Source organism: Rhincodon typus, chromosome 4 (genome assembly GCF_021869965.1).
Source record: "Rhincodon typus isolate 14 chromosome 4, sRhiTyp1.1, whole genome shotgun sequence".
NCBI classification, from domain to species: domain Eukaryota; kingdom Metazoa; phylum Chordata; class Chondrichthyes; order Orectolobiformes; family Rhincodontidae; genus Rhincodon; species Rhincodon typus.
In genome coordinates this window covers 25120466-25135005 of record NC_063335.1, presented here as the reverse complement: position 1 = coordinate 25135005, position 14540 = coordinate 25120466, and the positions used below count along the sequence as shown (strand labels likewise).

General features: G+C 40.1%; 1 protein-coding gene across 1 annotated transcript in view; it reads left to right on the top strand.

Annotated features, from left to right (window-relative positions):
* LOC109912648 (ATP-binding cassette sub-family C member 8-like) overlaps positions 1-14540 on the top strand; it is a 152942-nt gene that overhangs the window by 45592 nt on the left and 92810 nt on the right. Inside the window, exon 10 of the mRNA XM_048595667.1 lies at positions 9478-9600. Within this exon, the coding sequence (XP_048451624.1) occupies positions 9478-9600 (123 nt within the window). The remainder of the gene's footprint in view (positions 1-9477; positions 9601-14540) is intronic.

Genomic DNA, 14540 nt, shown 5'->3' with positions numbered 1-14540 from the left:
ATTAAGGGGAAAGCAGTGGTCTTCAGCCGTATCGAGCCAGTCTACAGAAAAGGTGTACTGAAGACAGCTTAGCTACCTCCAGAAGAGTGAAGGACACTCCAGGGGACATCTTTGCAGGACAAGTGTAGCTGTTAATTACACCTGTCACCACCTGCAAGCAGGTCTGCAGTTGTTCGGCTTGGGAGGAAATTCTGTGCCTGTGAATCAGACCATTGAACTTCCTCATCACTGGCTCTGTTCAAAACTTAACTAGGCTTTATGTTGCATCTCCAGTTATCAGTCAATAAGTGCATTTGTGAGGTTACTGATGCCCTTTTTACAATTCAGCATGTTCTGTTTACTATGGACCCAGACAACCAAGCTGCTTGAGCTGTGGGATTTGCAGCTATTACTGGGTAGCTGTTGGTGCAAGTGACAATCTCCCGTTCCCATATGGTGGTCTGAGCTCCATGTCATTATTCAGCCAGGCTCCAGGAAAGCAATGGGATTTGCACCCTCAAGTCCAGCCTATTTGTGACAGCAGACAATAGTTCTGTATGTGTGCACCTGCTTTCCAGGGAACTTCTGCTCTATTTCTTATGCAGCTATGTTACCATAGCATCAGACAGAACTAGGACAGACTCTTCTAAACTTTGCTCCAATCTGTGCAAGATTTCTAACACATCCACTGGATATTTCACTGCTCGTCTTATCCTTTCAATCAACACATTTAATGGCTGACTCCAGTGGCTTGTCATTTGGCCAGGTTCAGTTCTCCAGCAGTTCTGAGGTTGGAACCTCAGCTGTCCTTTCTTCCTCCAGATGTGGGTCTCTTCCATTGCTGTGCTCATGGGTATGTGACCCTGAGCCTACTCTAATTGGTTACCCACTGGGGGCATCCTCTATTGGTCTAAGCTGTTTCTCCTCTGAGGTATCTTTTATAGGTCTGGGAGAGATGGACTTGGGGACTGGGGTTTTTTTCCTCCTCTGACCCTCGCATGGCTCTGTGTTCCAGAGGCTACAGAGATAAACATAGTTTTGTTAGTGTTGTGAGTTGCCATCCTTACCCAAAGTTTCATTAACTGTTGATGCTTGATGTGCAGTAAACAGTAGCAGTTTGGAGCCTTTCTCATGAGATTGCTCTTCATGTTCAATCTCACCTTCAACATGTTTTCCCCTTGTTTACTTGACAGTTCAGCTCAGTGGCCTCTTCCCTGAAGTGGGTGAGGAACCTTATGTCAGTTATTCTTGTCCACAGGGATAGAAAAGTTATGATACGTTAACATGGATACATGATCGCTCTGCCTATATTGATAAAATGATACAAATTCCCAAACTGTGATTATCATTGTGCATTATTTGTGAATTGAATGTGGTATGATGAAGTTGAGAATCCATGGGTTTGGGATAAAATATGATTCATGGCAGAGTTCGCCCACCGTGTCGTGTCCCCAGAAAATCTTGTGTTTCAATCAGGTCTCCTCTTGTTCTTCTAAATTCCAATGAGCCCAAGGCCAACGTATTCATCCTCTACTCATAAAATCTCTTCATATCCAAAATCAACCTAGTGAAACTTTTGTGGACTGTCTCCAATCCTAATGTTTGTTTCCTTAGATAAGGAGTCCAAGACTCTGTTTTGTGGATGGTACACACTGCTGCTAATGAATTAGTTATTTGCCCTTTAAGCTGATTTATGGTAATACACTAAATTTTTTGTCTATATTTCCAAAATGATTGAATCTTCTCAGATACTTCTTTATCACTGTCAGCAACCCCTGGATAATGACATTTTGCAACTCTTATAGTTGCTTATCGTGACAGTTGTCAATTGCAACTGTCTACACTGGCTCTGTAACAGATCAACTTGAATGTCCTCAACTTGGTAGCTAAGAGCTGCACTGTTTATATCAAGAGGAATATCTTGGTCTTTGTGTGGTTGGGGAATCTGTTCTGCATGTCAGACATAATCATCCTTGTACTTAACATGTACCTCACATCAGAGTCATGTCCTGACAGATCATTGATTCAAATATGGCATGTAGTTTGTTCTATCACAGTTGGTGTGGTTTGAATCTAATGAATTGTGACTATTTTAAAATCTGTACATCCTGGCAGTCCTCTTACTGCTGGACTGCAGGTATTTACTAGATAGAACATCCCATGATGCTGAGATTAGTTTGCTTAGGAATTGGTGATCTGGAACAACCAATCTAAATTTGTTATACCCTGAAATGGTCGCTCGTAGGTTCTATCTCAGAGTGCTACTTGCTCAGGAAAAGTCTTTCAGCATGCATAATGGCAGTACATTGGCATTTTAGCTTCTATGTTGATTTTAGGTTTTAATGTGCGCTTTCTTGCCCTTTCAGGACATATGATGTTCATGGTTCATTCAATAAAAATACTGTAACTTATTGTAACATGGTTCGTGAGGTTTAAACTTTGGAAAGCTTGGCTATCTTCTAGGTCAGGTTTAAACTAACTTAACCAAAATTCCCAGCATGCTTGATTGTAGCTCATAACCATTGCAGATCGTAGCCATTTCTGCTGTTGGTGACCTGACCACAACATGGCAGATGTAGAAAGGTTGTACTTCCTTTTGGGATAGTGTAGGACCAGAGGGCATAATCTTAGAATTCAAGGTTGCACATTTAAGACAGAAATGAGGAGGAATTTCTTCTCCCAAGGAGTAGTGAGTCTGTGGAATTCTTTACAGCAGAAAGCTGTGGAGGCTGGGTCATTAAGTATATTCAGGTCTGAGAGAGACAGATTTTTAATCAATACAGAAATCAAATTTTATGGGAGAAAAGACAGGAAATGGAGCTGAGGATTATCAGATTAGTCCTGAGCTCGTTGAATGGCAGAGCAGACTCAATCAGCTGAATGACCAACTTTAGCTCCTATATCTATGGTCTTGCAAACAAATCATTAATAAATACAACACAGCTGCAAAATCCTTCGTTGACCTTGTTGGTTAATTGGTGAAAAGTTACTCATGCATTTTTCATTCACAATGATTAAATTGTAATCTCTAAACTGCATTCCTGCTTACCCCAATAACCTTTCATCCCTTGCTTAACAAGGAATCTGCAAGATGCATTGCAGTAACTCATCAAGCATTCTTCAACATCACCTTCCAAACCCATGACATCTACCATCTGGAAAGACAAGGGAACACCATCAATTGCAAGCTTTTGTCCACATCCTGATGTTGTAATTTCCTTCACTGTTGCTGGGTTAATGTCCTGGAACTTCTGAACCAAAACGCTGGAATCCCCAGGGATTTCCTTCTCTCAGCTCTTCTGAAACAGCATCAAAGGGTTTGTCTAATCCATGACCCTTTTTCTTTCCTGTCTTCATCTCTGTTCTTTCTAACTGTGTAACACACACAATATACTGTTTCTGCTGTATTCGCAGGGACCTGATTTAATAGCAGGTTCTGACTAAAGACTGCTAAACAGAAAACCATTTCATCCAGAAAGAACTTTGCATTCTTCTAAACCTAATAATGTTGTAATCAGGAAACCAGATCAGAATACTCAGCTGCTCACTTTGGCCTTAAAGGGGCATCATACAAAAAAAAAGGCTGTTTTAAGTACAATTCAGCACACTTCCTAGATCTGATCTAAATACATCCACAGCTACTTCAATAACACACATTGCATGCCTGTTGCCTATTTTTCTTCTGTATGTAGTAGTTGACTTATTTGATACAAGTTTTCCCACAGAACCATTTCTTCTGCCCATATATATGTATCATCCAACTTATTTCTGTTCTGTAGAATTCTGAGGAAGGGTCACCGGACCCATAACATTAACTCTGATTTTTTTCTTGACAGATGCTGCCAGACCTGCTGAGCTTTTCCAGCAACTTCTGTTTTTGTTCCTTATTTCTGTTCCAGTTTTTCATTTCATTTGCAGTGTGATCTGGATTTGAGTTTGTTGCATTGTCATTTATGTATTTTCAACACATTAAATTGATTTTGCTATTGTCTAGATTCTTATATTCATTCAGAATATTTACTGTTTGCAACTCATCAAATCAATGTATTTTTCCATCGGCCAACCAAGCTAACCCTGTGCAACTCTTTACGGTTTAGTTTTACATTAAAACAGTAGTTATGTAATCACCATTAAAATAATGTGTGAGCTTTATTTTGTAACAGTTTCCACCAGAAAAGGTCAAATTCTAACCACCTGAATAATTAATTTTTTTCCTAACGTCCCTTGATTTTTTTTTGACTGCCTTAAATGTGTGTCACAGTTTTTGCTATGTAAGTAATCTATCAATATTTACATTTATAATTCTTCTAAAATTTAAGCACTTCTTTACTGTTGTTTTAGAAAAAGAACCTCAACTTTCTTGATGCTTTTGGAAAGTAATTCTGAAGTTTCTCTACATATGTTTCTTTGTTGCAATGAGATAGCATTCCTGTTTGAGAACTAGACTTTAATATCAATGGTTTATGTGGATAGCTATGGAAAATCTGGACATAAACAGCAAAAGAGTACAGCAGTGCTTCCACATACTGAAATATCCAATCTGCCAAGTTGTAAGATAATTTCAGTTTGGATAAATTTATTAATTTCGTGGCCTTCACTTTTGTGTATTATGTTCCAAAAATCCCTCTGCAAATGTTGAATTTGTGCATCTCTCATGCTGAGATGACCTTGAACATAGTGAAACATCCTTTACTTCCTTTAACTTCCATCTTCTGCTGAAGGCTGTCATCGAGGAGAGAATCTGCAGCTCTATGGTTATTTTCTGTATATAGCCATTCTTCACATGAATGTAACAACCGATTTTCTTAATTGCATGCACAGACTTTTCAGCAATGATATTCATTTGTGTAGCAGTTTGGAGCAAGATCTCCAGTTGATCATTTCTCCTTTTTAACTCGTTTTACTATATTACTAGTGTTAATGTTTTTATGATATGCCTTTAAGGATAGAATATATGAAATGTGCGATGTGATGAATGCTTTCAGTTCTAAGTTGTGAAATTTCAAAGCTAATAACAATACAGGTTGCTTAAACAATGTGGTTAGTAAGCATTTTAGCTTGCAGTGCTCTGAAGTTTGCATTTAGTTTTGCATTTGTATCCCCACATTAAACTATCATGAAACTGTAAATCAAGTTCAGGAGATTACACTGCTGATGAACAGTATTCAAACTAACAGAATGCGAGATTGTCTTGAGATTTATTTAGTCTACATGGAAATTATCTGGCCAAATGTGCTGAACAAGTCATGTATTGTCTAAAAGTCCCAATAATAGCTAATTGTTCATTTTCTACAACTGTTTCACAATGCATAATCAGCGTTTTTGAAAGTGGGATTCATAGAATTAATACATTGTGGCTTATTATTGTGTTGCCCTTTTAGGGAAATTTTTGAAATTCAGACTCTGAATTATTGTGCATAGTATATCAGTACTCGTTCCTTGTGTTGAATCACATCTGATTACAATATTCTGAGAATTACAGGATCCATGTAATACCAAAATAGAGCATGCTGTAGAATCTTACGCTTATTAAGAGCTTCAGTAAATTTATATTTTAGAATAAAAGCTCCTTATTTGAGCATTGCCTATCTGTTTCCTTTCAAAGCCGTGTAAAACTTACTATTGTAAAGAATAAAGAGGATTGCAGTACTTGGCTTGCATTGAATTACCAATTACACTTCTTCCAAGATTTGCTATTGTGTGAACAAACAGAGCCCCCAGTTTTAGAGTGCAGAGTCAGGAGAAATCTGGAACTATGAACTGGAAATTTAAAAATGCCCACCCGCACAGCTCGTTTTCAGTTTTGGGTAGAAGGGTATAGTGCGAGCTGGATTGTGAGTCAGTCCAGTAACCCTGGGAGAATTATAAGAGGCTGACAGTTGCCAATGTCTGTCTTGGTGTTCCAGCACTGTGTTAGTTTATATTTTTGACCTTTGTACACAGAAAATATTCCTCCTCCTCCTATCTCTACTTTCCTCACTCTCTGTGCCACATATGGGCCAACCTATGCCCCTGTCTCCACCTGTCATGGCACTTCATCCCTTGTGGAGCCCCATGCCCATCTATCAATCTCCTAAGGCCCCTAATACCTCCTGTGGTCCATCTCCTTAAACTTCAAACCCCCTGTGCCGCTCCTGTGGCCCCTCATTCCCACATGTTCACAATTACTCCATAGCACTTCATAGTACCCATGTCAACTGTACCAACTTGTACTTCCCACCTATCCCACTTTGCTCCACCTTCACCATATCAACTTGCCTATTATCCAGCGTGTGCATTAATCAGGAGGCATCGTGACACAGAATAAAGTTGTTAGTGCATTTCTGTCACTATTGAAAAAGATACAATCTAATTGATATTTTGTACGTTAAAATAGCTTCAGCTATTTCCTTATGAAAATAAACATTTCCCTTTAAGTGCTTAATTACTTACGTCAACAAACATTTAGAAAATAGTGCAGCAGGTTATTTGGTCCTTCAAACCTTCTCAGCCATTCAGTATGATCACAGTTGATCATCCGATTCAGTGTCCTGTTCTCACTTTCTTACCATCCGTTTGATCCCTTTAGCCATAACAACTGCACATTTGTCCTTCTTGAAAACATTCAATGTTTTTAGCCTCAGCTGCTTTCTGTGATAGAGAATTCCACAAGCCCACCGTTTTCTGAATGAAGAAATTTCTTCGTATCTTAATCCTATGTGTCCTACGCCGCAGGAGCTGATTGATCCTAGCAGATCCCAAACCGAGCTTCACTGAGCAGGTTATTGCTCAGTAAGTGCTGCTTGATAGCACTGTTGATGACGCCTTTCATCACTTTCTGATAATTGAGAATAAACTGATGGAACAGCAATTTATCGGGTTGGACTTGTCCTGTTTTTTGTGTATAGGACATACCTGGGCAATTTTCTACATTGTCGGTAAATGTCAAGTTGTAGCTGTACTGGAACAGCTTGTACTCAAGCACATTGGAAAAAAAACCCACAAATTTTAGAATTTGTTTTATTTTATAATATTCTGTATTGAGAAAAGCACTCTCAAAGATATACATTTTGAGACTTGTTGACTGGTCTTGACAAGTCAGTCAGTTCAATGGCATTTACAGATGTGACATAAATGCTGGTCAAGCTAGCAACTCCCACGTATGAAATCAGAAAAATGGCATTTTTGGGACATTTGTGCACAATCATATCTGTATGTAACAAATTCAAAGATCACCTGAATCCCCCCCATGGTCCTGCATCCCAAGTTGTCTTGAGAACATATCTGCATGTGGACCTCAGCTTTCCAAAGAACTACCCTCTGTTCTGAGGAAGGGTCACCGGACCCGAAACGTTAACTGTGTTTTCTCCTTCACAGATGCTGCCAGACCTGCTGAGCTTTTCCAGCAACTTTGTTTTTGCTCCAAAGGACTACCCTGGTTATCCAAATAAAATGGCCTGAGTTGCTCTTAACCTGGACTAATTTGCACATTCCAGGTTCCAGACACTAGGGACTCCACAATCTGATTTCAAAGGAGGCAGCCTGCCTTCTAAACGGCAAGCTCCTTCTGGAGACCATGTATGTGTGGTCTACGAACTCCTCAGTTGAAAGTTATGCACGCCCATGTGCACATGCTTTTAACTCACATTAAACAGGTACTGCATTCCCTATAGTTATTTCTATCGTTGTGCGGACATCTGAAATCCATATGCAGCAATAACCTCTGTAACTGGACATTAGAATGTTAGTGTGCAAAAGCTCCAACTGGCTACGTGGCTTCAATGTGACATTAGTTAGGTAGAATTTGGCAATTTCGGTGGTTAATCTAATTTTCACATTTGTGATGACTTCAGGAATAATGGGACTTGAATTATTGGCAGTATCCCTGCGGAGCGTGACAATACAGGGTGCACAGCGAAACAGTTTGCATTCAGTTTCGCTTTGAAGCCTGTATTGAGTTGAATGCATGCAGTGAGAAACCAATGATTCGGTCTTCACTGTTGTAGATTTTTTTTATTCCTGCAGAGGTGTAAAAGGAGAGTGCTTTTCTATTCGATTGTTTCCAGAAAGTCTGGGATAAAATTGCTTCTGATGCGTTTTTTTAAAAATCCCTTGATTGACTTTTCTGGTTTATATGTTCTCTGGAAATGTTGTAGATAGTTTTTAATCACCTTGTCCAGAGTTGTCATTATATATCTCTTGAGAACGTGGGACTTGAACCCAGGCCTCTTGCCTCAGAAATAGGGACACTACCAGTCCACCACAAGGGCCCTATGAAAAGCTGTTGTATAGTTATCGAGGCCTTTGAGCTGGACACTGTCTAATGACTCATCTAGTAAAATAGCTTTGTGCAATCAGGTGGTTAGTAAAGTTGAATTTTTTTACTCTGTCTTTCTGCACAATGCCTCATTCTTGCAACAAATGTTTAGCTTGCTCCTGTGCCAAACAGTGTTTCTGAAGAAGGGTCTAGGCCCGAAACGTCAGCCTTACTGCTCCTCTGATGCTGCTTGACCTGCTGTGTTCATCCAGCTCTACACCTTGTTAACTCAGATTCTCCAGCATCTGCAGTTCGTACTGTCTCTGAAAGTGTTTCTGTGCTGCTACTTAAGATGCTCTCATAGGCTGAGTGGTAGCATTTTTGCCCTAAATCAGAAAGTCTTGAGCACGTAATCTAGGCTGACACTTCATTGCAATACTGAGGGAGAATTTCACTATTACAGTGTTTTGTTTTGGATGAGAAGTTCCGTCAAGGCCCAGTCAGTCGTCTTCTGCACAAAGTAAAAAGCCCATGGTATTATTAAAAGAGAGGAGGGTCTTGTCCCACACTATTCCATACCCATTGCCTTAAGACCATTTTAGTTTTTTTTGTCATTGGTTTATTTGGTCTTTGTCAAGATCTTGTGTTGCAAATATTATTTGCTGCATTATTACAATTCTGCATAGGCTGTAAAAGCATTTTGGGACATCTTGAGTTTGTGAAAGGCTTTATATAAATGTAAGCTCTATCATTATTTGAAGATGTAACTTTTTTTGCATGCATTGTCCTTAAAGAGTCTCACTTTTGTTGCATTGTTAAGTTTTTAATTTTGGAAGAAAATTCATGAAGCCAGATGATGTAGAATGTAACTATTCCCTTTCCTACATTATTAGAACTGTGCCTTGGGTTTTTTTTCTTGATGTGTGGTAATGATTTACCACTAAATTATTTAAGGAATGACTGAAGGCTTTAAGTAATTATTCTATACCAAGAGCTGTCTGCTGCCACTCAAACCTGTTTGATTTTGTCTGTTCTGAGGAAGGGTCACCGGACCCGAAACACTAACTTTTTTCCTTCACAGATGCTGCCATACCTACTGAGCTTTTCCAGCAAATTTGTTTTTGTTCTTGATTTTGTGTGTGCTGCTCTTTCTTTCAACTGCCTTGTACTGGCCTGTCTTTGTCAACTTTTACGTTAGGAAGAGTTACGCAAATAATTTTCAATAAAATTCTTATTTAACCTTTATTTCTTTTGTCTTCCAGCTTTTGAAACTTTACAGCTGGGAAGGCATATTTGTCAAGGCTATTGAAGTGGCAAGGGAGAGGGAGCTGAAGTATATGCTGAAAGGAGCTGTTTATGTCATTGCAACATGTGAGTATTACCCATGACCATTTATGCAATTTAAGAATGAACTGCTTACAAATGTTGTGTAATTCTATCTTCCAGATGAATGAGTTTTTTTTTTGCCCAATAATTAGTGCATAAAAATTTTAATTGTACTCTGAATTAAAGACACTGCAACACATGACTGGTGTCAATAAATGTGGAGCTGGAAAAGTACAGCTGGTTAGACAGCATCCAAAGAGCAGGAAAGTCAATGTTTCAGGCCGAAACCCTCCGTCAGAACTTCAAAAATGTTGACGTTCCTGCTCCTTGGATGCTGTCTGACCGGCTGTGTTTTTCTAGCTCCACATTTATTAACTCTAGCTTCCAGCATCTGCCGTCCTTACTGTCTTCAACAGATGATTGGTGTTCAGTTCTGCATTAATGGATGTTCATAGTTGGGGTACTGTTCCTGGTAATGTCTATTAGCCAAAGCATAAAGTTTAATAGCAGAAAGGTTATGCTGGAACATAGTGATCTTCCCTATTCCACCACAGTTTTCTTTTCCAGCACTCTGCTTATGTTCCTTGCTCTGGCACCGGGCAGGCAACACAGCCAGCTGGACTCTCTCTCTGCCCTGCAGAGAACCTTGGTATACCTACAGATTACCGTGAAGATCCAACCTTCTCAACCTTGCGCCTCACCTGAGGCATGGTGAACCTCAGGTTAAACCACCACCAGTCATTTCTCTGTATTGAGAGAACAGCCCTGTTGTTCTCTCGGGCTATGATGACTTTACCGTCACCTACAGCTACTAAATTCTTTGTTGTTTTCCCAGCTTGAATGGCTTCATGTGCCATGGTTAGTTTGCACATCCACCCTGCTGACCTTCAAACAGGCTGAGAGAACGTCAAACCTAATGGATAATTTCTGAGGCTGACACTCCTGCCCTCTGTGTTCCCCGTACCTGCCACAGTCAGAGTTACACCCTCATCCCTGATCACTAATCAAATCAGAAGATCCTATCTTTAGCTGTGTGACTGCCTCCTAGTACAAACAATTCTGGTGCTTTACAGTGCCGTTAGTTCGGCCTCTAGCACATAAATTCTGTGCCGAAGTTTCAGCTCAGAAGAGAATAATTTTTTCATAGCTGAGGAACCATGTACTTTTCTAGTTCAACTCAGAGGACCCAGTCACCTTAGTGGAGGAGGTTTCTAGCTATGGAACTTGTAAGCCAGAAGAGTTTGGATAGAAATCTTCAAAGTATTAAGGGACTGAATGATACATTTTTTTTTTAGCTAGTTCAATTTCATTGCGTTTTGTAGAAAATTGCTCTCCGTGAACCCTAGTAAATTTTCTCATGCTCTGCTACTGCTCTACTCATGCTGTACCACTATTGCATACAATATTTTCCTCCGTAGCTCTCACTCAACTCCCGACACACTAACCCTGCATGCCTCTGTGCTGCCTACTTACTTGCTCAGAATAACTCATTCAGAATAAATTTTTCCCTGACCTGTACCAGCACTAAAAGCCAATTCCCTTTTTCTCATAATAGGAGAAAATAGCCCACAATAAGGCCGAATAAGGCAAGACAGCTGATGGGCTGCCCAACATTTGTCTCCTCACCCTTTGAAGCAGATCCTGACCCTGATCTCCCCAAGGGGCTGACTGACTATGGCAAACCCCCTGGACTGCTATTTGAGGCTGGCCTTGATTTACTGTGCTAGGAGCCCCTGACTTGTCTCCCTTGACTTGACTGCATACTGATGACATCCATGACAAGCTTTCTGGCCTTGTGTCTGTTCTAAATGGCAAGGCAAAACAGAAGTTGGGGAGGCGATGGCCTATTGGTATTCAGCATCTGCAGTTCTTGCTATCATCTAGTGGTATTATCAACAGACTGTTAATCCAGAGACCCAGATAACGTTCTTGGGATCTGGTTTTGAATCCCACCATGGCAGATGACAGAATTTGAATTCAATAAATATCTGGATCGTGAATCCATTGTCAATGGTCGGGAAAAATCCATCTGGTTCACTAATGTTCTTTAGGGAAGGAAACTGCCATCCTTACCTGGTCTGGACTACATGTGACTCCAGACCTGCAGCAATGTGGTTGACTCTTAACTGCCCTCTGGGCAATTAGAGATGAGCAATAAATGCTGCCTCGCCAGCGTGCCCTCAACGCTATGAATTAATTAAAAAAAAGCACTATGAACCTTGTAGCTCTAGCTGAGGGGGCAAAGTGCAGAAAGGTAAGAAAAAGATTCTGTGAACATCTAGGAAGGCTAATGGAGAGCAAGCCAACAGACCTGAGATGCAGCCTAGTCCAATCCCTCAGCTGGGTGCCTGTCCATGTGCATAAAATGTCCTTACAGTAGAATTGCAGTGATAGTTGCTGGAGTGCCACAGAATGCAGATGCAGGAGTGTATTTGTAAGTACCATGATGTGGAGAGGTTGTCAAGTGGCTATTGCCAAGGTCCTCGGATGTGTGGTACGTGCTGTCACTGCCTAAGGAGTGTATCCTGAGATGCAGGAGGCAGGAGTCCGAGAAACAAGTAGTCCCCAACTACCTGCTCAGATTTTTATGTCGAGACCTTTGAGTGATTGGCTTCCTCACAGGAAGTGGTAGTATAGGAGGCTGCATTTAATCAGGCAGGACCTGCCGTTAGTTCGGCTACCAGTAAGCAATAATCCCCCTTCTCAGTGTAGCCAGTCATTTTAACATAGCATCCTATTCGCATGCCCACATGTCTGTCTTCGGCATGCTGCAGTGTTCCAGCAAAGCACAATGCAGTCTGGAGGAACAACATCTCATCTTCAGACTAGGTACTTTACAGCCTTCTGGACATAAAATTGAGTTCAACAGTTTTAAATTGTGAACCATTTCTTCTTTTACTTTTAGTTTTTTTTTTTTGTCCTTCCTTCCCCCCCCCCCCCCCCCCATCCCACTTACAGTCCTTTCCAGTCTGGCAGGAGCCATACCATTGTTCTGCCATTTTGACATTCCGATCACTCACTTAATCTGAACTATCAACATCTTTTCTTCACTAGCACCCTACACCCCCTACCCCCCAAACTATAGCATATATGCTGTCCCCTCCACACTTCACTTCAGCTCTGATGAAGAGTCATCTAGACTCAAAACATTAGCTTGCTGTCTCTCCATGGATGACCCGCTGTGATCTTCAGCGTTTGTTGTTTCAGCGATTATCCCCCTTGTTCAGCAGCAGGGATATGCCTATTGAGAATCTCATCTATGCCTGGAAGTCTGTTAGAAAATGCAGCTAATTTCTCCTGCTGTCAAGATAGGCTTTGCTGGACTTCTTTGATTCTCCCAGTTTTCTCACTGAAGCCAACGCTATTCAGGCCCCTGTAAGATTCCACCCAGGATCTTTCTAACTGTTATACACATGTGTATCTTTGTTTATCTCCTCTTTTGTGTAATGAAGTTATGTTTTAAAGAGCATCTGCAGTCTTTTGTGAATATATGTCAGTGACTAACCACCAAGCTAAATAGCAACAAAAATTAAAGATACAATCTATCAAGCTAGGTTTCATTCTGGGATCTGACCTGTCCAAATTGCCATCAGCTGGGATAATAACATTCTTTTCTCTAATAAGAATTGTTCAAGAATTGCAAGTGAGACACTTGAATTAGGGCTTGTCCTCAGGTAGAACACAATGAGCATTTTATAGTTAACAAAGGCAGGTTAGGTTAAGTCAAAGAGTATTGTGTGCAGCTATGAACTGCCCATTTGAGCTCTCAGCTCACCAGGATAATGCCTGACTAGAACCTTGAGCTACAGAGGCTATTTCACCATACTGCGAAAGGCTGAGGGTATTTCATAGAGTTTTGACATATTGAACAATGGAGGACTATTCCATCATGTAATAGAATTCATGACAAGGGAGTATCAATTGAAAATAATCAAGAGTAAGAAGAGAGGTTAGTAGAAATTCTTTTTGTACTAAATGCTTTGGAGCACTGAATGCTTCAATACAGAAAATTAGAGAAGCAGAAAGCATTGCTTCTTTTTTGGGAACATTGAATAATTCTTTGAATAGTACATAGTACTTAATATAGTGCAAATATAAGATGAGTGGAATCAGTTTGCTTTGGCAAAGATCCAGTGCATACTTGAAGAGATAATGGCCTTGTGTGTAGTAAGCTTTGAGTCTGTACAGCAGCTATGGCAATAGGATTTATGCAAGACCTTATTGTAATGGCAAAATCATTGCCTTAGATTGGAAGACCTAACCACATTTGTCTTTGCCCAACGAAAGGTTACAAGTGGCATCAACTTGTACAGATTTCAGCCATTATGCAGGGTAGCAACATTTCAGTGCATGGTTAGATAGCAAATTAAGCATTTAGCTGACAGTAACAATAACAGAGTAGGAAAATAGATACCCATGGAAACAAGCGAATGCAAACTGTCACCAACTTGAAAATCTAGAGCTTGTTAGAGAAGTTCTTCTTGTTGAAATGCACTCCTTGTATTATGTTCACCTTGAATAAAAATTAAATGACCACGCTGTTCGGTATGAATGTGCTACCGCAGGAAATAAATTTATTTTACTTTGACTTTTCATTTACTCACACAAGTTTAAATTTTGAATGGTTTTGAAATAAATATATTGTATACTTCAGTATGGTCTTCATTCCTGGCCTGTATGTATCCCTCATTCAATGACATTAAAATAAATAAAGGCATGGGAACTTGCTTTGCGCAAATCGTTTGCTACACTTCCTATAACATAACAGTAACAACACTCCAAAAGTAAAAAGTGTAAGTACATTAGACCATCCGAAAATCAAAAAACTGCTAACAAAATGCAAGTTTTTTAAAATTTCCTTTTGTGTGGTGGAATATGGGAAATTGTGCGCTGCAAGTTATAGTGCTAAAAGCTGATTGCAAGATTATTTTAAAGATAGTAGGAGCTGCAGATGCTGGAGAATCTGAGATAACAAGGTGTAGAGTTGGATGAACACAGC